At 39.0% G+C, this 26,517-nt stretch overlaps 1 protein-coding gene across 1 annotated transcript in view; it reads right to left on the bottom strand.

Annotated features, from left to right (window-relative positions):
• Window positions 1-26,517, bottom strand: part of BTNL2 (butyrophilin like 2) — an 80,705-nt gene that overhangs the window by 20,556 nt on the left and 33,632 nt on the right. The window contains 4 exon segments of the mRNA XM_036768434.1: window positions 6,695-7,042; window positions 12,792-13,073; window positions 14,550-14,832; window positions 14,834-14,898. Of these exon segments, the coding sequence (XP_036624329.1) occupies window positions 6,695-7,042; window positions 12,792-13,073; window positions 14,550-14,832; window positions 14,834-14,898 (978 nt within the window).

The following is a 26,517-nucleotide window of genomic DNA, read 5'->3' as shown; positions in this document are numbered from 1 at the left end:
AACCCATGTACTAAGAGAACTTTGGAAAGTACTGGGATAGGTGGAAGTAGTCAATATGCTGAACTTATGGCAGTATATCAAGCTATTAAAACAGAGAAAGGAGGACAGTGTCACATATGCACTGATTTGTGGGCAGTAGCTAATGGGTTAGCTACATGGGTGCCCATGTGGAAAAATCAAAATTGGGACATTCGTGGTAAACAAGTTTGGAGCAAAGAACTATGGGAAGAAATATGGGACATGTCTTTGGTTACGAATTTGTCAGTTTTTCATGTAGACGCTCACGTGGCCCTCACTACGCCAGAACGTGAGTACAATGCACATGCTGATTGACTAGCAAAGATTGCTAATGAACATATTGTCCCTACTCTGACACCAACTGATGACCCAGTAATAGCAAAATGAGTCCACGAAACAGCCAACCACACACCAGTGGGCACAAGATCAAGGTATTAGTATCTCTTATTCATTGTTAAAGCACGTAACAGAGGAATGTCATATATGTCAATTGGAAAAGGAACGAACCATTCCTTGGGTAGTAACTGGAGAAATAGCAAGGGGAAAAGTTCCAGCCCAGATATGGCAGGTAGATTATATTGCACCACTACCCCAAGATAAGGATTAAATTTATACGTACTTGTGTTGACACCTATTCAGGCGTACTAGTGGTTTGCCCTTATAAGAACACAACCCAGAAAAACACCTGTAAAACTCCAGATATTATAAGTCTATATTATGGAGCCTCAATGCAGATTCAAAGTGACAATGGGTCACATTTCAAAGGTAGTAAGATGAAGAGATATTGTGTATTGAACAATATGGAGTGGATGTATCATATTCCACATTATCCATAAGCATCTGCATTGATAGAAAGAATGAATGGATTGTTGAAAGAACAGTTAAGAAAGTTAAGTTCTAATAATTCATATCAACATTGGAAGGATAATTTGTTCACTGCTTTACATAATTTGAAGTACACCTCTGGACAGAATGATGACCCTGCATCTGCAAATTAGAAAACAGCAAACACATAGGATCCAAAACATTAAGTATTGAACTGTGAGGGAAGATGTCCCACCACCATATCCAGGAATATCTGGTTCGGCAGGATATGATTTACATTGTTTAAAGGACTTTGGGTTGGATAGAAAAGAGATAATAAAAATCTCTACTGGGATATGTATGAGAATCTCTAAGAATCATTTTGGACAGATATTAACTAAATCAGGATTAGCAACTCAGGGAATACATGTATTGCCTGGAGTGATAGATTCTAGTTATCAAGGGGAAATTATTGCGACACTCCAGAATTTAGGTTAAGAACCTATACAGTTTTGTAAAAATGATAGAATAGTTCAATTGATCATTATTCCTTCTGAAACAACACCTCTTGTGAAAACTGGCCCTCCTTCCAAAATAACTATCAGAGGAAAGGAAGGATTTGGTTCTACTGATAGAATAAAATTGGAAGCTAAAATATGGGTAAAACAGAAGTTGGACAATGTTCCAAAGGCTGCAGAAATTATAGCACATGGGAAAGATAATACTATAACAGTGGTTTACCCAGGAGAAAATGATTATGAAATTGTACCCTTGACTCATGTATTCTATCTTGAATGAGGCTATGATAGTCTGTTTCTTTTTGGCTTTTGTCTGCTAAATTTGTTTGTGAGATTTCTTTCCTGCAGGCTTAGTACCATCCACCTACAGACGCCTGATTGCTTAAGCCAGATGTCACCCTCTGATGTGTTCAGATGTTACCACTGGACCTGTCCACAACTATGATGTGTCATCTCTGGACCTTTCCACGACCGTGCTGTGTCATCCCTGGACCTGGCTTCAACTGAGTTCCAGATGCCAGCTGGCTAGAGAACTGACTTCTCGAATAGGACTCTTTATCTTTTGGGGCAGGGACAGCTCTACATCCAGTTTCAGCAGGAAGAAGCTTTGGAGGATGAGACCTTGGCCCTTTACCCCAAGATTTTGAGCCCCATTCATTTGAGGGGGGAAGGATAACATTGTTTTATATACTTATCTTGTGTTATCCCTGTTATATTGTTGTGTAAAGTTCTGTTGATATCAGTTATCCCAGAATTCCCATTGCCCTATGTAATGTATACAAAATATCTTGGGGCCAAATATAATAGCAATTTAGATTTGAAGATCTTTCACTTCCATTAATAGGCCATGTGACCTGCTTACATCACAGGAAGCCTAAGTTACATGTGGTGGAAGGAGCTTCCTGACAGGAAAAGGATATTATGTCAGAGGAAATGCACTGAGAGAGAGAGAGAGAGAGAGAGAGCAGTTATGGATGCTAATGGCTGCTAATGGCCTCCCTCGTGATGGTTAGAACTGAACAGCCTGACTTAGCTATGCTGTGAGTTTGTTTTGGGGAAGACCCCAGCAGGGGGTCAGAGATGTTTGGGGATGATGAGGCTCCAGGCTGTGATATGGTGTTTTAAGTTCCTTGCTGTTATGATAAAGTGTCGTGACTGGCTGTGGGAGCTGAACATTTGGTTATGGGATATGATTCTCCAATATCTGAATAAATATTATCTTCTACCGTCTATGTGGAGAGTCTCGTATGCTTTGCGACACGGAACTACATAGGCATATTCATGACTATCATTGATGTTGTTTATTCCCTTACTGATACAGAGAGGTACAGACAACAAAGACAAAGGGTTCAAAGAACTGAACTGGACTTTGAAGGATAAATAGGACTTGGATAAGAGAGTAAAAGGAAGAGATTCCAGAGAAAATTTGTAAGGAAAGGCAGAGGGGAGTCCATGACATTTCATACTTATCTATAAAGAAGAAATCATGGGGCAGCTAGGTGGCACAGTCAGTAGAGCACTGGCCCAGACCATAGTTGAAATCTGGCCTCAGACACTTGACATAGTTACTAGCTGTGTAACCTTTGGCAAGTCACTTAACTCCAATTGCCCTGCCTTCCACCTTGCGAGAGAGAGAGAGAGAGAGAGAGAGAGAGAGAGAGAGAGAGAGAAGAAATCAGTTTAGTTGGAACGGAGGGTTTATGGAGGGAATATTGGAAGTTAAAATTAGAGAGTTAAGTTGGAGCTATATAATGGAAGGCTTTGAATGTCAGGCTCAAGAACTGAAAATTTATCCAACACTTTCCTAGGAAATGTTGCAATTTCAAACAGAAGCGGAGAAGGGGTCACATTGGATCTGGGCTACCATTAGGGTGTTGGTGAATCTCAATATATCCATTGCTTTAAATCAAGCTGAGAATCACCAACTATCAGACCAAACATCTAAATTTACATTTTCATACCCAGTGTGGCTTCTCCAGACACACATTTTCAAGGAAATGGGATCAAAAATGGCCATCTCCTGAGGCTTGAATATGGCATACTTTTACTACTGTTTCTCTCTGTCCTCCCCACTATTTCCCCCCTGCCCTTTGCTGTCATGCCCCTTCAACCTCATCATATAAACAAGAAAGGTAGAAATGAGGACAGAATCTTATTTTCATGCACTCTGTGTTCTTCTTAGGAGAATACTGCACAACATGAAATTTGCTACTAGTCTGATAAGGATAGGTTGGGCAGGACCATCAACACACGGACTCAATTTTTGTCATAGCTACAGATAAAGAAATTGTCAGAGAGTCTATTCAATTGGCTAAATGAGGGAGATGAAAGAAATATGTACATTACAAAAAAGGGGTTATGAATCTATCCCAGCAACCCCTCTGGGCTTTATGGCTGAGGGCAGATTGCTAGGTATTCTCTGATGTAAGAGGTGCATATGAGCTGTCTCATGCACAGGAAAAAGTGACACAGAGAAGAAGGGACAAACACCTCCACTGATCCCATGGGCAGTAGAAAGAGAAGACAGCAGACTGTGTGACAATCACCCGGCTCCTGAGATTAAAGATAATGAGAACAGCCAACCCTGCCAATGACAGCAGATTTAACAGAGGTGCTGCAGATGGGGGGTAGGAAGATAGCAGGGGATACAGCATAACTAGGAGTGGGAAAGGGAAGAACATCTTTCATAATTATTTAATAGCTTACATTTATTTAGTACTTTGTTCCCACATATATTATAGTTTATCTTTGTAACAATTATATGGAATAATTTATCTTTGTAACAATACAGTAGGTCATGCAGTGTTTTAATGGTAAGGAAACTAAGTCTTAGAAGGTTTAAGTGACCTGTTCAATGTAAAAGCTAACACATGGTAGATCCAGGTTAACATGGTTGACCAAAGTCAAGTCTTCTGGCTCCCAGATCCCTGATTTTTCCATATTCATCTCAGAATAAAAGAGTGGAAAGTTTTGGCTACATAACTGGGGATTTTTCTCACAATATTTGTCCATGGTTTCCTAAGTCTAAAAAAATTACTCTTAGGAAAACATCCTGAAATTTTCATAGAAGCATATACATCAGGAGGGGTAGATGTAAATATTACCCATGTTGCCTCTCAAACCTTTTGCTTCCTGGCCCCACTCTGTTATGCTCTCTGTCCACACTTCCCATGTTTCTCTCTCCTCCTTGAACAGCCAGGAATAGGTACCCATCACTAGGACAGAGCTGGGTGCAAAATGTGAATATTTGAGGTGGTGGGTTGAGACAGACTTAGAACTCACTTAGCAGATAATTCATGTGAAACCAACCTATGGAGGGCAGAGATGGAATGAAAAGGACTTTCCTTCCTCTTTTCTGAAAGTCAGGGAAGTTGATTCCTCTTCAGAACACACCTATCTCCTCTTAAATCCAATTCACATACAAGTCAAAATATGATCCATGATGTCATTGGTCCTCTTTGAAAATGAGAAAATGTTTTTCTCCTTTTCCGATGACTCTCTTTAGCTATTCTTTCTCTTTCTTTGTGCAAGAACTTTCTCCCTTTAGACACTGTGTCTCTCCTTTCATCTAACGGCTCTCTTTTTTTGGATCGTGCTTCCTCTTTCCCTTTCAGCTAATAATTCTCCCATTTGGGACTCATTTTTTTCGCCAACCACTTCTTTCTCTTTGTGGCATCTCTCTCTCTCCCTCTCTCTTCCTCTCTCTCCCTCTCTCTCTCTCTCTCTCTCTCTCTCTCTCTCTCTCTCTCTCTCTCTATTGTCTTTTGATATTTCTCAAGAAAGGGCACGAGAAAGTCAGGGTAGGTGCTCAGCTGTGGGCTCAGAGCAGGTCACTTCTACATGGCAGCAGCCGTTCTGGGGGAAGACGAGATGGGACACATGTGGATCTTCCCAAATTAGAATGAGGTTTAGGGATAGCATCAAAGATCCACAGATGGCACAGGTGACAAGCACAATGAAGAACCTAAGAGCCCGAAGACTTGGACCAACAAATTTTTCCTACTAGTCTCCGAATCAGGACCCTGAGCAAGAATGAGCACAGTTGGCACCAGTGGAAGGTACTGAAGATGCCATTGCTGACATTCAGGGGCATATCCAGACCCTGGGGCTGCACTTGCTTCATCCTCCTGTGGAAAATGAAGATAAGGAAGAGGAGGGAACTAGAGCACTGAGCAGTAGAAGCTCCATACCCAAGGATCTAGAACATGTGGAGCGGACAATGGCCTGCCCCAGGAGTCCCTACATTTCAGATGCCCAATAGGAGGATGCAGCATAGAAGACTCCCCAGGATCAACAAGCAATCTGTACGTGGAAGTGACTACCACTGAGAACATTTCTTTTTACCTTAATTCCAGACCTAGTACCACTTCAATGCACAACTGGATAAATCTCTGGTCTCAAATTATTTGTTCTTCTTGTTCCCTTCTCTGTCACAGTCAAACTTGAACTTGTCTCCAGAGACAAGTTTATTCAGTTTTGTACATAGTCAAGTTTATTCAGTTTTGTACATAAGGGAACATCTCCCCAAGCCAAACCAACCTTAGCATGTAAAACTTTGCAGAGAATAAAGTACCTTGCATACATACACACACACACACACACACACACACACACACGCACACGCACACACACGTACACACATGCATACACACACACAGGAGATGGCATGTCTTTTTGTGATGGATTTTTAGTTTTCCTTCACTGATCTTTTTTTTTCAACATGTGTTCTCCTTTTTTCCTGTTTTTTCCCCTCCATTTAGTCTTCAACTAAGTTGTGAATGCATAGAGAATAAATAAGAAATAGAGAATTAATAAATAGAGTAAATATGAGAAGAAGCAATATAAAGAGTGAAGATTTCTCATGAGAGGAATTTCTCATGAGTCTTTAATTAACATAGAAAAATTATATTAGAAACCTAATTCCCAATATCCACAATTTTATTGCTGGTTTCATTTTCTCTTTCACAATGTCGGAATTACTCTCATCCTCTAATCCATACACTGAATCACCAAAACACCTCTGTTCTACATTCATTTACTCTAGTCAACAAAGGTTAAAAAAAATGTATCTGTCTTCACCCTCTCCCTGTTAATTGTAGATTCTGATTTCCAGCTGCAATTACATAAAATCAAAAATAAACATTAAGAATAGATGGAAGAAATTGAAAACTTAAGAGTTAGCACCCAACTCTATCAAATTTATATGAAAGTGTATCTCATTCCTGTCAGACTATAGATAATGAGGAATGAATAGATGAAAGAATAATCCATGTTTTAATCTAAAGATTAGTAATGCTCTTCAATATGAAATAATATCCAATTTGTTACATACAAAATACAAACCTATAACTTACCTTCTACTTTTATTTTCAGCGTGGCTCTTTGAAACACTCGGTTTTTCTCAAAATAGCACTGGTATTGACCATCATCTGAAACTCTGATATTTCTGATTTTCAAAGCAACACTCCCCTTAGTGATAGCGTCCTTTGTAAATTCTGTTCTTCTTCTGTATTCCACCATCTGCTCCTCTTCCTGATCCTTCCCATCCCGATACATATAGACAGTATCGGAGAACTGGGATCGAATCCAGCCCACCTCCATGCTCTGAGCATTCACTTCAGGGAAGAGATGACATGTCAACAATGCATCTTCACCCACACTGGCGACGATGGACTGGGTAGGCGCAACCACTTTTCTCAGAGCTGTTTGAGAAAGTAAAAACCAAGAGCTCAGATTAGAGTTAGCAAGTGCAAGAGTAAGGCAGACTTCCTATGGAAGAAATAACAACCATGATAATACAAACTGAGCTCTGTGATAATTAGCATTCATGTAGCACTTTAAGGTTTGCAAAGCACTACACTTATGTCTTTCGATCTTTACAACAACCCTATGGGGTACGTGCTATCATTATCTCAATTTTACAGATGAGCAAACTGAGGCTCAGAGAGGTTAAGTGACCCAACCAGGGTCACACAGCTAGTAAATGCCTGAGTTGGGATTTAAATTCAGGTTTTCCTGACTCCCAGTCCAGCACTCTTCCCTATTGCCCCCCCCCCAGCTATTATAAATATTAAATACATTACCTTGCAACCATGTCTAGAATGCTCTCTTCCCTCTTGATTTTCTTGAACATTTAGCACTGAGCAGTAGAAGCTCCATACCATGGACCCAGAACATGTGGAGCTGGTGAAAGAGACAGTGGCCGGCCCCAGGAATCCCTACATTCCAGATGCCCAGTGGGAGGACGCAGTATAGAAGACTCTCCAGGCTCAACAGGCAATCTCTACGTGGAAGTGACTACCACTCAGAATAACCCCATTTCTTTTTTTTTTTGGAGGGGGAGGCAGGACAATTGGGGTTAAGTGACTTGCCCAAGGTCACACAGCTAGTAAGTGTGTCAAGCGCCTGAAGCCGGACTTGAACGCAGGTCCTCCTGTCTCCGGGGCCAGTGCTCTAAGCTCCATTTCTTTTTGCCTCAATTCTGGACCCAGTACCACTTCAACACATAACTAGATAAATCTCTGAGGGCCCTTCCTTGTCTCTCTGTGTTCCCCTCCAAAGTTACCTTGGTACTGCTTTGTATATATCTCATACATGCCTATATACGTATGTATTGTCTTCCCTGTTTGATGGGAAGTCCCTTGAGAAGAGGAAGGTTTCCCTTCTGGTTTTGTACGCGCAGCACTTAGGACAGCGCCTGACACACAGAGGGGTTGATTGTGACGCTCACAACAACCTGGTGAGGCTGGTAGTATAAGGATTATTATTCCTACTTCCCAGGTGAGAAAATGGAATTTCAAAACCTTTGGAGAAACCGTGTCAATCAACTCACCTAATGGCGTCACTCGCCGTCCCTGAGCCTTCTGGGACCAGCGCGCCCTCTCACTGCCACCACTCCCTTACATGTTGTTTTCCCTGTTAGACTAGAACTCCTTGGAGGCAGGGACTGACTCACTTTTGTATTTGTATCTTCGATGCTTCGCTGAGCTCTTGATGCATAGTAAATACTTAATAAGTGCTTTTCAAGAATTTATCCAGCAACTTCCCTAAAGTCTCATAAAACTGCTGGACATGGGACTTGAACGCAAGTCTTCTGACTCCAAATTCAGCACTTTTTTCTTCATGTCACACATTAAACGCAGGCATTTCTTTTCCATCAAAAGGCTATAGAATAAAGTATCAAAGGAACAGAGAAAAAAACCTCCTTCTTTCCTCTTGGAAACAAAGGTTTACGAGGAGCAACGCCTAATAAAATACCTAAAATGCTGTCAACATGCACATCATCATGATGACTACTACTTGATATTGTGTTGGAAATGTTAGCTACAGCAATAAGACAATAAGAAACTGAGGGAACAAGCATAGGAATAAGAGGAAATAAAAGTATAGCTTTTACAGATGATATGATGATTTATTTTGAAAATCCAAGAGAATTGATTAAAAATTAATTGAAACAATAAATTCAGCATAGGTACAAAATGAACCCATCATCAACCTTTCTGTATATTACCAACAAAGAAGGGGAGGGGGAGTAAAAAAGAGAAATTCCATTTAAAAAAAACCACCATATATATAAGATACTTGGAATTTTATCTACCAAGATACACACAGAAACTACAGGAATACAATTACCGAATACTTTATGGAAAGAAACACACAGTTTAATAATTGGAGAAATGGTAGTTATTCATAGGTAGTCCAAGTCAAGACCATTAAAAATGACATTACAATCTAAATTAAATTATTTTTTCAGTGCCATACCCATTAAACAGACAAAGGACTACTTTATAAAGCTAGAAAACACAATAACAAACTTCATCTGAAGGGAAAAAGTTCAAGTAAGAGAATGGGAAGGAAGAGAGCCTAGAAGCACCAGATATCAAACTATACTACAGATAATCATCAAAGCTATTTGGTACTAGCTCTTTTAAAAAATTGAAAAGTGAATCAGTGGAATAGATTGGGTAAACAAGATACTGGTATAGTGACCAATCATCCCAAACACTCCAGCTAATGATTTAGGACTCACAATTTGATAAAACTGTTAGGAAACCTGGAAAGTAGTCTTGGATTTAGACTGACAACTCACGCTATGTATCAGGATAAGGTCCAAATGAATGCATGATTTAGATATAAAAGGTCACATCGTAGGAGCAAGGAAGAAATGACCTTTTGGATTTATCAATGGGGGAAGAATTTATGACCAAACAAAGACCAGAGGGGGTCATAGAAGATAACATGGACAATTCTGATTATATGAAATTTTAAAATTTTTGCACAAGCAAAACCAACACATCTAAGATTAGAAGGAAAATAGTTAATTGGGTAGGTGGGGAGCCTTTGCAGTGACTTTCTCTGTGAAAGTTCTCATATAACAATGATAATGACAGATATCATTTATATAGTACTTTAAGGTTTAAAAAGCACTCTATATAGATTATCTCATTTGATCCTCACAAGTAACATTATCATCCCATTTTCCAGAAGAAGAAACTGAAGCAAAAAGAAGTTGTGGCTCGCCCAGGGTCACGCAGCTAGTCTGAGGCAGTGTTTGAGCTCAGGTACTCCAAGTATCTCTATCTGGTTCTATCCACTGTATCCACTACCTGATAGAACTTTTCTAAGATATCCAAGGAATTAATTCAAATTTATAAGGCTAAGAGCCATTCTCTAATTCAGGGCTGTCCGACCCTAGGCCATCCCAGGGCTCAGCTTTGTTTACTAAGGCATTAATTAAAAAATCTAATATGCATTTGTAGTTGCAATTAAATTTAAAGATCTTTCCCACCCATTAATAGGCCATGTGACCTGCTTACATCACAGGAAGCCTAAGGTACATGGTGGGAGGAGCTTCCTGACAGGAAAAGGAAGTTACATCACAGAAAATAATGAGAGAGAGAAAGATGCTATGGCTGCTGGTGGCTGCTAAAGGCTACCGTCGGGATGGTTAGAACCGAACAGGCTGACTTAGCTATACTGTGAGTTTGTTTTGGGGAAGATCCCAGCAGGGGGTCAAAGAGGTTTGGGGGTGGTGAGGCTCCATATTGTGATATTCTGTATTGAATGTTTTGCGTTCCTTGCTGTTATGATGAAGTGGACTGACTGGCTGTGGAAGCTGAGCATTTGGTTATGGGATATGGTTCTCTGGTATCTGAATAAATGGTTTACTTCTTCTATCTTCTATGTGGAGAGTCTTGTATACTTTGCAATACAGAACTACATAGGCATTTTGACAACTATCATCTACATTGTTATTATTGCTTTGCTGTTTCAGCATTCCATGAAAATTATCACTCTATCTCCTTGCTTGTGAAAACTAATACCCGCAGGTGGGGCGCATAAAATCATACCGTGGGCCGCACCGTGGGCCACATGCGGCCAGCGGGCAGCGTCTTGGACAGTCCTGCTCTAATTGACAAATTATCAATTATATGAACAGAAAGTTTTCAAAGGAAGAAATCTAAGCTATCAATAGTCATCTTTTAAAAATATACCAAATTACTTATCAATAGAAATATATAAATTAGAGCGACTGAGGGTTCACCTCACACACATCAGATTGGAAAAGGAAAATGACAAATGTTTGAAGGACTGTAGGGAGGGAAAGGGTTAATTAATATAATAGTGGTGGGGCTGTGAATTGGTCCCACTATTCTGGAAAGCAATTTGGTACTATGCCCAAAAAAGGTAATAAACTGTGTATACTGTTTGACCCAGGCTTATACTCCAATGAGATCAAAAAAAGAGGAAAAGAACTCCTCTGTACAAAAATAATTTAGCAGCTTTCTGTTGTGGCAAACAACAGGAAACTATGGGGGTGCCCAACAATTGCAGAATGAACAAATTATGGCATACGAATATAGTGGAATACTATTGTTCCTATAATAAATAAGGAAAGAGATAGTTTCAGAGAAAACTGGGAAAATTTGCATGAACTGATGCAGACTAAAGTGAACAAAACCAAAAGAACAATTTATACAAGGGCAACATGTTAAAAATGTTGAGAAAAAAACATGTTCATTGAAGTGACCAAAAACAATTCTAGAGATCTGATAAGGAAGCATGCTACCTATGTCCTGACAGAAAGCTGATGGATACAAGACATAAAATGAGATGTACATTTTTGACATGGCTAGTTTGGGGATTTGTGTGCTTGACTATGCATACTTATTACAAAAGTTTTTGTTTTCTCCTTTTTTTTCAATGTGACTTGGAATGAGAGAAAATAAATACTTGTTAATGTTTTTAATTTAATTTTTAAACAGATTAAAACAAAAAAAAAGTTGAGTCGCCTATAACATCACACTTGGCCAGGCATTTAGAATGTGAAAAAATAATAAATTCAATTAACAATTATTAATTGAGTTACTATTATGTGCTCACTAAGTTATCAGGATGCAAACTGTGTATGAGGTACTCTCAAAACAGGGAGTTTTTGTTTTCCCCTTGGCCTCTTTCTGGGAGAACCAGAGTTCCAGAGTTCTTTTGGCCACTATGATGCTATCTGAGATTCTTTGCCCCATCACCTTTCTACCCTAGAAGAAAGAGGCAATAATGAATGGATATTCAGATTTTAGGAAAAGGAAATAAGAATGTTAGGAGTATGGGAGGGAAGAGGTGAACTTTCATAGACACTGAACTGAGCGTCGAAGGAAATGGAGTCAAAAGACGTAAGATCTTAAGTAGACGACAGGTTTCTGTGAATAACAAATGGCAATGGTGGAAATAAAATTAATTACTTGAATACACCAGGAGAGACAAAATGCTAATTACTATCTTGAGGGGGAAAAATAACTTACCAAGTTCTTAATCAAGTTTTTCTGAAAAACAAAAAATAGATGTAACCTCATCAATTAAAAGCCACAATTAGCATTTGTAGAAGTAATGAATGACAGTAAAATTATCTTTCTAATTATAATTTACAAAGCATAGCAAAGGACCATACTAATAATAATTACGGACCCCAATACATGTTTACATTGCTAGTCATGGCTCCTCTCACAAAGCCAAGCAGGGTTGGGCAACCTGCTACCTCGAGGCCACACGTGGCCCTCTAGGTCCTCGAGTGCAGCCCTTTGACTGAATCCAAACTTCACAGAACAAACTGTTTGGATTATTTGGATTCAATCAAAGGGCCACACCTGAGGAGCTAGGGAGCCACATGTGGCCTCGAGGCTGCAAGTTCCCTACCTCTGGCCTAGAACATAAATTCTAAAGGAAAGAGAAGTAACCATTTTCTCTCTTAGCCAAATCAAAATGCATCCACAGATTTGGTGCTTTTTTGATAGCAAGAATTTAACTTCCTCACAGTCCCACTAATTCCTTGCTATGTCCCCCTCAGAGTGAATGTTCTCCTTGAGGGATCCAAGTCTCTGATGAGATTTCAGATGCCTCTCTTCTTATTCCATCACCTACAGCCACAGTAACCCCTTTACCACTCTGTTCACTGACCTGGGATATAAACGAAGGACACCTTCTCCTCATCAAGGATGGGATTATAGATAGAACAGGACACATTTTTCACGGAACTGTCTTCTCTAATCATGAGGGACATCTCCACACGAAACAGTCCATCAATGACTAGGATCTGAATCTTTGAGGGAAGTGGTTCATCTCCCCCAACATATCTCCACCTTGCCTGGGGTTCTGGGAACCACCCCCTCGAGATGCACACCAATTGGATCCTTTGGTCCACAGGCCCCTCCATTCTAATATGAGGGACAGTGCCAAGACCTGGAAAAAAAAAAAGCAATGAACTTGCGTTCCAGAAGCTCTTTAAAAAATTGTCTTTCACATCTTCTATTCTCCCCCTCCCCAATTCCCTGGGCTTTTCAGTTCATTTTGTAAGGTCACTGATCCTACAAGTGCTAGTAGAAAGAAAGGAAAATGAAGCATACCAGAGCCTGGGAGTCATATAAGAACAATTCTCCCCATTAGATAGATGGGAAAAGAGAGGATAAGTAAGAGGCCGGGATTTGTCCAGGTCATGATATATCAAATCAGTCTCAGGGCTTTGGTTGGATTCCTGCCCCTCTGTCCCCTGGGGTACTTCTCCATTCCCAAACTAAGAGTGAAAAAACTGCTAGATAACTGAGGGGAGACTTAGTAACAAGGACGTCACATATTTACAGGTGAAATATATTGATGAGAATAGATTCTGATAACTTGAAATTCACTCTAAAAGAATTTCACACTATTGGGGAGTTTTGTTGGTCTACATTAATTCAGTTAAGGCAGGATTGTCCCTGGGTCCTTAAATTAGATCTAAAATCTCTACCTCAGAGAAAGGATCCAGGAACAAAACCATCTTAACAGGGTAAACATCTTTTCCAAATTCCTCATTCTACAAAGAAAAAAATTGGAACCTGTAAAGCTTAAACTACTTGCACAAATTATACAGCTTCATTGCATTTTCATTCAAGCTCTGAAACAGAAGGTTGTAACTATCTTTTAGACTGTTGTGATCTTCATTTAAAAACAAGGATTAATTGAAATTATCTATTTTATATTTTCCCTAAAAGTATGCAGTGTATTATTAAGTTCTGGGAGATTTCTAATAGAGTAATTAGAAAGGTTTATAACCTTCCTTATTTTCTGGTATATGCAATAAATAAGGTAACAGAAATTAAGGAATACAAGTGTAATACTGAACTAAATGAGCCTACATTTAATTTAAAGCTTAGTTATTGCCTCAGCTGTCAATATGGTTTATAATTAGAATTTCTTTATGAAGAGGAAAAAAATCATAGAGCCAGTAATGACGGCAAGCCAGTCGCCTCCCCTTCTACAGAGTTCTCAAAGAAGCTGTGTACTTCTTGGGTGTTTTAATCACCTCTGTTAGAATGTAAACTCCATGAGGGCAAGCATCGTCTTTTATTTATAAATAGCTGTATCAACCACAGGACTCGAGATATTCCCTCGAACATAATGGGCATTTAATAAATGTTGAATGGGGTTGGACAGAATTCAACTCAATTCGACGTTTTTCATACAGTACAGACAAAACATATTAGCAAAAAGTGAAAAGAAATAGCTGAAGGAACTAGAAACTGAACCACTGCTATTTATGACAAAACCATGGGGTGGGACTTACGGACAAAAAATTGACAACTGAGACACTGATAAATGAAATTACTTACTTCCTCCACTTGCCCACTAAGTGATTTTTTAACCATTGGAGATTTTAAAAGGCAAAACCCAACAACTCACTTGTTACAACCACCTCGGATGTGGCTTCTCCATATTCATGGTTTTCCTGAAATCGGCACCAGTACTGTCCATTGTCTGATAGCCTGACACTTTGGATTCGCAGGGTCACATCTCCCTCAGCAATAGTGTCCTTCACAAGCTGGGTTCTTCCTCTGTACTCTACCGCCTGCTCTTCATCTTGAGCCTTCCCATCCCAGTACACATAGACAGCATCAGAGAAGTGAGATCGGAACCAACTCACCTCCATGTGCTCAGCACTCATTTTGGGGGAGAGGTGACAAGGTTAACAGGACATCTTCACTCGGTTTAACAAGGATAGGCTCAGCAGGTCCTATCACTGTGAATCGGTCTATGTGGTACAGCAGAAAACAAGGGAGAATCAGAGAGGAGTTGGTAGTGGGGTATCATATGTATGAATCTATAACAAAAATTCAAATCCACTATTATGGTCTTTTCTAGTGATTATCTGGAATAGGATGTAAACAGGGACCACTACAGGCTGCCTAATAAAGTAAACCCCAGAAGAGATATTAAAAATTAAAGAAAATATAAAAGACAAGATCAAAACGGGAATAAGGACTGGAATCACCATTCTGCCAATGATAGACTATGAAGCTTGCCCAAAAGCACATCAAAAATGCACTCAGTGGACAACAGGACTCTTAAGTTATCAAGACATTGTGATGGTGTTTTCAATAGGCAGAAATGTAGAAAACAGAAAGCAGAATCTATTTTTTAAAAATTTAAAGGCGATGGACATTCAATGAAATAAGGGAATTCCAGACCTTCCTGATGAAAAGGCCAGAACTCAATGGAAAATTTGATCTCCAAATACAAACCTCAAGAGAGACATAAAAAGGTAACCGGGGGAAAAACCCCACAAACTTCATTAACCAATAAGGGCAGGTTGTTTACATCTTTATGTGGGATTATATCATCTTATGTATGTTATATATATATAAGTCAGTCTTGAGAATGGTACAGATATTATGACAATTGAAAGGGATACACATAGATTGTGAATGCCTGTATAAATTAACTGATGTAAAGATAAAAAACATAAGTAAGAGATATAAAGGGAGGGCTATGAGGGAAGTGGTAAGGAGGTAGTAGAAAAGGGTAAATTACACCAAATGAAGAGGCACAAAAACATATTATAATAGAGGGCAAGAAGGGAGGGAGAAGAGCAGTATTTGAGCTTTACTGTCATCTGATCTAGTTCAAGAAGGGAATAACATACCTTGAAAAGCTTAGAAATCTAACTTGTCCTACAGGAAGTAGGAGGGGAAGGGAGGAAAAAAGGGAGGGGGGTGGTCAGAAGGGAGAGGAGAAGTAGCAAGTGGGAAACGGTAAGATAAGGGAGGGGAATAAAGAGGGAGGGTAAACTGAGGAAGGTGGCGGTCAAAAGCAAAACTTTGTCGAGGAGGAGAAGGGGAAAGGGAGAAATAAAAGCATAAACAGGGGGAATTAGGATGGAGAAAAAGACACAGATAGAAATCATAACCCTGAACGTGCAGGGGATGAACATTCTCACAAAACAGAAGCAGATAGCAGAATGGATTAAAAACCATAATCCTACAATATGCTGTTTACAAGAAACGCATTTGAAACAGGGGGATACACGTAGGGTAAAGGTAAAAGGCTGGAGTAAAATATATTGGGCCTCAGCTAAAGTAAAAAAAGCAGGTGTAGCAATCCCAATCTCAGACAAAGCAAAAGTAAAGATAGATTTAATTAAAAGAGATAAGGAAGGACATTATATCCTGCTAAAAGTCACCATAAACAATGAAGCAATATCATTGCTTAACATATATGCACCAAATGGTAAGGCATACAAATTCTTAGAGGAGAGGTTAAGGGAGTTACAGGAAGAAATAGACAGCAAAACTATAATATTGGGAGGCCTCAACCTCCCCCTTTCTGAACTTGATAAATCTAACCTCAAAATAAATAAGAAAAAAGTTAAGGAGGTAAACAGAATTTTAGAAAAGGCACATATGATAGACCTCTGGAGAAAACTGAATGGGGATAAAAAGGAATATACTTTCTTCTCAAAAGCACATGGCACATACTCAAAAACAGACCATGTACTAGGGCATAAAAACCTCACAATCCAGTGCAGAAAAGCAGAAGTAGTCGAAGCATCCTTTTCAGATCATGATGCAATAAGAATCATTTTTAATAAAGAGCCATGGAAAAATAAGCTAAAAACTAATTGGAGACTAAATAATTTAATTCTAAAGAATAAGTGGGACAAAGAACAAATCAGAGAAACAATTAATAACTTCATTCAAGAGAATGACAATAATGAAACAACATACCAAAACTTATGGGATGCAGCAAAAGCAGTTCTTAGGGAAAGTTTTATATCCCTAAATGCCTACATGAATAAAATAGGGAAAAAGGAGATCAATGATCTGGGCATTGATGAGTCCTACCAAATTCTTTTTATGACACAAATATGGTACTAATACCCAAACCAGGGAGAGTCAAAACAGAGAAAGAAAATTATAGACCAATTTCTCTAATGAATATTGATGCAAAAATTTTAAATAAAATATTAGCAAAAAGATTGCAGCAACTTATCAAGAGAATAATACACTATGACCAGGTAGGATTTATTCCAGGAATGCAAGGCTGGTTCAATATTAGGAAAACTATTAGCATAATTGACCATATCAACAACAAAACCAGCAGAAACCATATGATCATCTCAATAGACGCAGAAAAAGCCTTTGACAAAGTACAACACCCATTCCTATTAAAAACACTAGAAAGCATAGGAATAAGGGGAACCTTCCTTAAAATTATAAATAGCATCTACCTAAAACCATCAACAAGCATTATTTGTAATGGGGATAAGCTAGATGCATTCCCAATAAGATCAGGGGTGAAACAAGGATGTCCATTATCACCCCTATTATTCAATTTGGTTCTAGAAACATTAGCTGTAGCAATAAGAGAAGAAAAAGAAATTGAAGGAATTAGAATAGGAAAAGAAGAAACTAAATTATCACTTTTTGTAGATGATATGATGATTTATCTAGAGAATCCTAGGGAATCAAGTAAAAAACTACTTGAAATAATAAACAACTTTAGCAAAGTTGCAGGATATAAAATAAACCCACATAAATCCTCAGCATTCCTATACATTACTGACAAAGCCCAACAGCAAAAGATAGAAAGAGAAATTCCATTCAAAGTTACTGTAGACACTATAAAATATTTGGGAGTCTATTTGCCAAGACAAACCCAGGGCCGATACGAACATAACTACGACACACTTTTCACGCAAATAAAACCAGATCTAAATAAATGGAAAAATATCAGTTGCTCATGGTTAGGCCAAGCTAATATAATAAAAATGACAATTTTACCTAAATTAATCTATCTATTCAGTGCCATACCAATCGAACTACCAAAAAATTATTTTACTGAGCTGGACAAAATAATAACAAAATTCATCTGGAAAAACAAGAGGTCTAGAATATCTAGAGTATTAATGAAAAGAAATGCTAGAGAAGGTGGCCTAGCCATACCAAATATTGAACTGTACTACAGAGCAGCAGTCATCAAAACTGCCTGGTACTGGTTAAGAAACAGGGGTGTGAATCAGTGGAATAGGATAGGTACACAAGTAGGAGAAATCAACAAGTTTAGCAATCTACTCTTTGATAAACCCAAAGAGGCCAGCTTCTGGGCTAATAATTCATTATTTCACAAAAACTGTTGGGAAAATTGGAAAATGGTAGGGCAGAAACTGGGCATAGATCAATATCTTACACCATATACCAAAATAAAGTCAAAATGGGTTCATGATTTAGGAGTAAAGGCCGATACTATAAGTAATTTGGGAGAGCAAGGAATAGTCTATCAGATTTATGGAAAAGAAAAGAATTCATGACCCAACAAGAGATAGAGAGCATTACAAAATGCAAAATGGATAATTTTGATTATGTCAAATTGAAATGTTTTCGTACAAAAAAAGCCAATGCAACAAAAATTAGGAGGGAAGCAGAAAATTGGGAGAAAATCTTTGCACCTAGTATCTCTGATATGGGCCTCATTTCTAAAATATACAGGGAACTGAGCCAAATATATAGGAACACAAGCCATTCCCCAATTGAGAAATGGTCAAAGAATATGAACAGGCAGTTTTCAGAGGAAGAAATTAAAGCTATCTATAGGCATATGAAAAAATGCTCTGGATCACTACTGATTAGAGAAATGCAAATGAAAACAACTCTCAGATACCACATCTCTCCTGTCAGATTGGCTAAAATAACAAAACAGGAAAATGATAAATGCTGGAAAGGATGTGGGGAGATTGGAACATTGTTACATTGCTGGTGGAGTTGTGAGCTGATCCAGCCATTTTGGAGAGCACTTTGGAACTATGCCCAAAGGGCTATAAAAATGTTCATACCCTTTGACCCAGCATTACCACTTCTAGGGTTGTACCCCAAAGAAATCACACAAGCGGGAAAAGGACCCATTTGTACAAGGATATTTATAGCAGCTCTTTTTGTGGTAGCCAAGAATTGGAAATCAAAGGGATGCCCATCAATTGGGGAATGGCTGAACAAGCTGTGGTATATGAAGGTAATGGAATACTATTGTGCCATAAGAAATGGGGATGATACGGACTTCGTAACAACCTGGAAAAACCTACACGACGTAATGCTGAGTGAGCAGAGCAGAGCCAGGAGAACATTGTACACAACCACAGATATATGGACTCCGTGAGGACCAACCCTGACATACTTCGCTCTTCTCAGCAACGTAAGGTGCAAGGACAACTCCAGGGGACTTACAATGGAGAATGCTATCTTCATCCAGAGAAAGAACTGTGAAGTTTAATACAGATTGAGGCGCACTACATGCTTGCCTTTTTTGCTTCTCTTTTGTTTTTGGTTTTGGTTTTTGTTTTTTTTTGGTTTTTTTTTTGGTTATGTCTCTTCTTTCTCATGATTCATTCCATTGGTCATAATTCTTCTCCTCAACTTGACTAGTGTATAAATTAATTCAATGCGAAGTTATACATGGTAGTTATATGAGATTCCAGGCCGTCTTGGGGAGGGAGGGAGGAGGGAGGGGAAAAAATCTGGAACTCAAAATTATGTAGAACCGTGTGTGATAAACTAAAAATAAATTAATTAATTAAAAAAAATTTAAAAGGTCATTGAAGAACAATCCATGAAGGCTGGTGACAAAGAAAAGCTATGAAAAGACTCCTCCATTAACCATTCTTCAGAGATATGTGTAGGGGTGAGCATGGTCCACAGGTCTGGAACACTAAATATAATATGAGATCATTTTGATATATTGATCAATTGTTCTAATTTACTCTCTTCTTCCTTCTCTTTTTTAAACTCTTTGCTATAAGGGCTGGCTCTCTGGAAGAGAGGAGAGGAAGAATACTGAGAGAAGGCTAGGTTACATAATACAGAAGATAGCAATCATTATTAGAATTAATTTTTTTAAAAAGAAAAATCAATAAGTTGGTGATTGCTTTGAAAATTCTGAATTTAGAACTCTGAAGTTAGTTTAGTATTAATTAATTACACATGACATAGTCAACTCTGAAAGAACTGATACAATCCAGTTGGTATCAATGCAAAGTTAAAAAACCCAAACACCTAGCTAGAGAAAACCACACCAGAGACAGAGCAGCCTAAGATTCTTCCATCATGTACTAGTTTCCTATGAATGGATCTTATCAACAGGGTGGGGTACACATGGTACCCAAGAGTGGGATCATATCTGCTATGCTGAGAGGTCAGGAAGCCTTGAGTTTTCCCAGTGGAGAAAAATTTTCTTGACTAGGTTGACTATGAACTGCTCCATTCATTTGAAGAACCACCATAGCAGAAGAGAGAGAGAGAAATGCTCACCTGAAGGTCTCATGACCAGAATTCCAAGGAAGCTTACTATGCTAGCAGTGACACTGACCGCAGTCCAGGATGTGGCATCCATTATGTCTGTGAAAACCAAAGGCCAGAAAACAACACAGGAGATTCAGACAATGGCTATAGTGTAAGAAAAGAAGATTTTAACTGGGAGATTCCATCTTCTATACCCTCCACCCCCCTCCCTACTCCCCTCAAAAACACTAAAACTACCAAAAAAGTTTAAATTCTGTGATCGTTGCATTCCTACCCTGTCCCATTGAAATCTCTGGCTCCAGAATTTTGAGTTGCATATCTAAGACCACAGTTCAATTCTTTCTCTGGATTTGCAGGGGCTTGTTTCTTCCAGGTCTATGAGTACTTGCTCAATGATAGGACTTTTTCTGACACTGCCCCATACTCTGACCCATATTTCCTTGATCAAATTAGATATGATAGACCTTTGTCAATTACTTAAGGGAACCTTAAGGCATATTCCAATTTTTCAGCATTTCGGAAATTGATCACGTGCTGGGGCATAAAGAACTTACAAAATAAAAAAGGTCAAAATAAGTAAGCACATCCTTTATTTTTAAAGTAAATATGATCAGAGGCCACAGCAATAAATAATGGGTAAGTTAAAGAAAAATAATAGACACAATAAATGATTGTAGAAAATTATAACTGTGAGACAATACACTAAAAATTTGTGAGATGTGGCTAAAGTGGTCCTTAGAGGAAAAGGAATATTTCTGAGCATGTGTTTTAACAAAAGAGAGAAAAATAAAACCAGCAAATTGAGCATCCTGTACTAAGCATCAGTTATGGGACTGAGAGAACATTTCATTCCAAAAAAACCAGACATCTTCATAATACATAAAGCAAGTTGTTTTATTATTGCTTCTTTCAAGTCACACAAAGAGAGGCTCAGGGTTCAAAGTAAAATACCTAGGGGGAGAAGCACGTAACAAGCAAGAATATAACCAGAGTGGTAACCCAGAGCCCCAAAGTGGGCTGGTCTTTAAGCATTCAAAACATTTAAGCATTCATTGGTCATTTGGAGAGGATGCCTTAAGAATCAGCACAGCTGCCCATTATTCATCCTAGTCATTAAATGCCTTCACACAAGGGCACCTTCCTAAGAAAGCCAAAGGTTTTGAGTTGAGGAGAGGTTCTTACTGAGATTTGTCTAGTTGGTTTTCCAGCTCATGTCACAGACAGAGATATGCTTGGTATGGATGGAAAGAGGCCCAGCTGAATCAAATAGTGAGTACAAAAACAAGGTATGGAATTGTAGTCCCTGTTCCAAAAGCCTCTCCTACAGAAGAAATAGAAACTTCCTATCTCTTTAAGAAGGAGAAAAGCTAAAAAGAGTTACAGTTCTAAGCAGTAGCGTTAGCTGTATAGGCTCAGGAGAGACAGTTACTAAATTTTCAGTGGGAACATTTAAACCTCAGAAATAAGCTAGGTGGCTCAGTGTTTAGAGTGGCCTCAGACACTTACTAGCTGCTTGACTCCAGTCAAGTCACTTAATCCTGTTTGCCTCAGTTTCTCATCTGTAAAATGAGCTGGGAAAGGAAATGGTAAACCACTCTGGTATCTTTGCCAAGAAAACCGCAAATGAGGTCACAAAGTCGCACAGGCCTGAAACAACTACAATAAAAAAACAAAAACAAATCAGAACTTAATTTATTGTTTTGTTGATTATCTAGACTTAAAGAAACGGAGAACATGTTAATAACAGACGAAATTTAAAGGTATGCTGTGGGTATATATTTTTCAGAGAGCCTATTATTAAATATTGTATCTTTGTATGAGATGTTTCTCTTTGTGGAATCAGGAATATTGTACATGACTTTGTCCTTGAGCCATGAGGATCTATATGATAAGCCAAAGAGAAAACAAAAAGAAAGATGAGAAGAACCTTTTTTTTGTTAGAACTGCCTTAGACTATTTTATTAAGAAACTATAGTTATAAAGAGAATTTTGTGAGACGTGAGTTCAGAGAGACTGCTAAGGATGATGCCTTGAAACTATGTCCCAAAAGCTATTAAACTGTTGCTACCCAGCGATACCTCTACTAGACCTTTGTCTCAAGGAGGTCAAAGAGGGAAGAGACCCATATGTACAAAACTATTTATAGTCGCACTTTCCATGATAACAAAAAAAATGGAAACTAAAGCGGGTATCATCAAGTGGAGAATGGCTGAACAAGCTAAAGGGTAAACTTATGTCAGAGGCAACAAGAATCAGAATCACAGTATCTCAGAGTCTGAAGGGATTTCAGCACACATCCATGCCTATATAGGAATCTCCTATAAAATATCTCCAAGTGGTCATCTAGTCTGCAGATCAATACCTCCAAAGAGGGGGAAACTCATTGCCTTATAAGGTAGTCCATTTCATTTTGGTATAGTTCTATCATTAGAAAATGTTTTCCTTACATCAAACCTTAATCTGCCTCTCCACAAGTTCCATGTGTTGCACCTACTTCTATCCTTTAGAGCCAAGCGGTTGGCAACAAGTTTCATCCTTCCAATATAACAAGTCTACAAATATTTGAATGTAACTATCCTATTCCCACCCCATCCCCAGCCCTTCTTCCCCAGGCTCATCAACCCCAGTTTCTCATCTGATTCTCATATGTCATGGTCTCTAATCCCCTTGAAATCCTGATCACCCTCCTCTAGTGTGATCTAGTTTGTCAGTGTCCTTTGTAAACTTTGACTCGCAGGATATATGAAGTCAGACCAGAGCTGAGTACAGTGGCCCCGTTACTTTCATCGTTCCTATGTTTTCCTTTATGTGATTCAAGATCACTTTAGTTGTTGGATTATATTGAGCTTTCAGGTCATCAAAACTCTATGATTGGGGCAGCTATGTGGCGCAGTGAGTAGAGCATGGGCCCTGGAGTCAGGAGGACCTGAGTTCAAATCTGGCCTCAGACACTTGACACACCTTACTAGCTGTGTGACCTTGAGCAAGTCACTTAACCCCAATTGCCCTGCCTTCCCCCCTGCAAAAAAAAAAAAAAAAAAAAAAAGCAACTGCATGATCTTTTTCACACTAATTATTGTCAGGCTATGTCTCATCCATCTGATACTTGTGAAGTTAATTGTTTTAATGCCAAATGTGATACTTTATATCTATCTCCATTAAATGTTATCCCTTTACATTCAGCCCACTAGATTGACAATATCCTTTGGGATCAGGCCTCTGCCGTTCAATGTATTAGCTATCCCTCCCAGCTTTGTGTCATAAGTAAATTTGATAAGTACATCGTATATGCCTTCACCCAAGTCCTTGATAAAATTGTTAAACAAAAAAAGGGCCAACCACAGATTCCTGGACACTCCAATAGAGTCCTTCCTCTAAGCTGACATTGACCTATTAATAGCAACTCTTAAGTTCCAATCATTCAACCAAAACGAGAAGTTTTAACAAATATTTTGCTGACATCATACTACATCTATATAATTCTTCTGCTCTAATAATCTAATAACCAAGGTAAAAAAGAAATAATATTAGGCTAGTATGACCTATCTGTGAAGAAGCCATGAAAGTGGCTCCATTTCCCATTCTAAACATTCACAAATCATTTCTTTAATAACGCGTTCTAGAATTTTGCTAGTGATCAAAATCTGAGACTCACCCTCTTGCCTATTTTGAAAACCACGAATGTTTGACTTTCCCTATCTTCTCTACTCCACAGTCTGAAAATTAAGTAATCAAATCTACTCAACTCTCCTCTCATTTCTGTTTTAGCAACCAATTCTTTCTTGATCAGACTTCATCCAGTAGAATAACTTCCTTCTCCTCTTTTTCTGCCCTTTAAGGAATGATATTATAACTGAGGCACCCAAAGGTCCACCAGGTCTTCTCGTAGATGACACAAATTAAAAAGTGATCTCCCTGAAAGCAAGAACTATTTAGATTTTCTATTTGTTAACCTAGTGCTTTTTCATTCATTCATTCATACACATCCAATTTTACAATATTCCCACAATCCCCAGTAGTTTTTTGATTCAGTTTCCTAGAAATAAACTTCTAAGTTCTAAAAACAATTACATGTAAATTAGCTTCTGGGAAACAAACCAATGCAGTCACCATTACAACACACCGGTCCTTTAGTTGCTGAGGGGCGTGCTTTCACTTCAGACCTGTCCCAATTTTATGTCTCTTCTTTAGTACTTTTATCAGAGGGGAAATTTTTCCCTCAGAATTGTTATTCTCCTTGAACTGCCTTCTCTGTGTTTCTCATACCAACGTCCCTTTTCTGCTCCTTTCATTAATTAAAGTATCCACGTAAGAAATGGACAACACCTTTTTTTGTTGTTGGTAAGTTGTTTTAGTCGTGTCAGACGCTTTGGGGATCCCATTTGGGGTTTCCTGGCAAAGATACTGGAGTGGTTTGTTATTTCCTTCTGCTGCTCATTTTACAGATGAGGAAACTGAGGCAAACAGGGTTAAGTGACTTGCCCAGCGTCACACAGCTAGTAAATGTCTGAGCTGGGATCTGAAATCATGGAGATGAGTCTTCCTGATTCCAAGTCCAAAACAATGCTCTATCAGTGGATAGAGCACTAGCGCCACCTAGCTGCCCTGGACAATACTTTACCCTTATTTGAGGGCAGGACTACCTCATTTTTATACATGTATGTGGAAACTGGCCCAGTGTTTCTTTTTGAACTGGGCCTGTTATTTCATCAGGTTAGGAAGCTCCCAGGAGAAATGTCCTCTCTCTATGCAGATCAGTACCTTCTTCAATTCAGTCTTAGAAAATTGCCTGGAGCACTTAGGGGTTAAGTGGCTTGCCCAGGATGAGTCAGCCAGTAAGTGTTGGAGGTAAAACTTGAATCCAGTTCTTCCTGATTCTGAAACCAGCTCTCTGCCCGCTATGCTACAAAGTCTCTCACATGGAAATATCTGGCACATAGTAGATGTTTAATAAGTACTTGTAGAGTGATTGATTCAAGGGGTCATCTACAAATACACCAGAGTGCCTAAGTATATGGATATGGTTTGGGAGGGAGAGGAACATTGTGAGCTGGGTGAGGTCGATTTTGGTAAATTACAGCCACACAGATCTGGATGGGGCTGGGGAGGGTAAGTGGGTGGGGGGAGCAATCAGAAAAGGAGGGGGGTGATATAGACCGTGGGAATGAAAATCCAAGGAGAGGTTTCTGAGTTAAGAGTGACAGAGGTGGGGTCTGAAATGGGGAGTGAGGAGTATGCTAACTCCTATTTCTGATACAGAACGTTACAGGGCATCAGAAATGTAGAAACGAGCACTGAAAATGGTGTCATCCTGATTCTTCACAGCACTTTCTCTACCATATCATAAAAACCTCTTCACCCTGTAAACTGACTCCACCCCTGACCTACTGTAATGGTAATCAGGGCAGGGCTTTTTGCTGTTCTTCTCTTAAGCACCTTTAATGATTCTGGCCTTTGTTTGAATGGGGCTGGTAAAGTGGAATCTTGTCTAGGAATTCTCAGCACTAAGAGTTGGGAGTCATTGACTGGTGGTACTAGGGATTAACTAATTTTCCCACATCCTAAATGGGACTTTTCACCCATTCTTTGCTTGAGTGCTTCTAGCACTGAGGTAATCCAGTGCCTCAGGGCCTTGAGACAGGTATATAAGATCTGAGGTTGGCATTTGACTTTGGGGGGTAAACTCACTGAAAGGACTTTGAACCCGCCCCTTCCCGGCTTTGTAACCCAGATAGATGTTGCTGCTTCTCTGGTAACTACGAATTGTGATTTGAATCAGACAAGGTCTGTCTGTTGATGTTGGTGATTTCTGTTTGTATTTGCCCTTAAGTTCAGGGAGCTGATCTTTTCCCCCTGAACTAAGTGATTGATATATGTATGTTTAATTAAACTGAGATTATTAACCGCTTAAAGTTGCTTTCCTTAGAAAAGCAGATCAAAGAATCTGTATTAGCAGCCCTTCAGTGTGCTGGTTGTTGTTGGTTTTACAAAGCCATAGCAGCAGCTAGCTACAATGTTGCTACAACTACTCACAATAAAAGTGCCCTCCTTCGCTGTAGATTCTCCCTCTGATTGACTGCTTC

Source organism: Trichosurus vulpecula, chromosome 7 (assembly GCF_011100635.1).
Source record: "Trichosurus vulpecula isolate mTriVul1 chromosome 7, mTriVul1.pri, whole genome shotgun sequence".
Taxonomy (NCBI): Eukaryota; Metazoa; Chordata; class Mammalia; order Diprotodontia; family Phalangeridae; genus Trichosurus; species Trichosurus vulpecula.
This window is presented reverse-complemented; position numbering and strand designations above follow the sequence as displayed.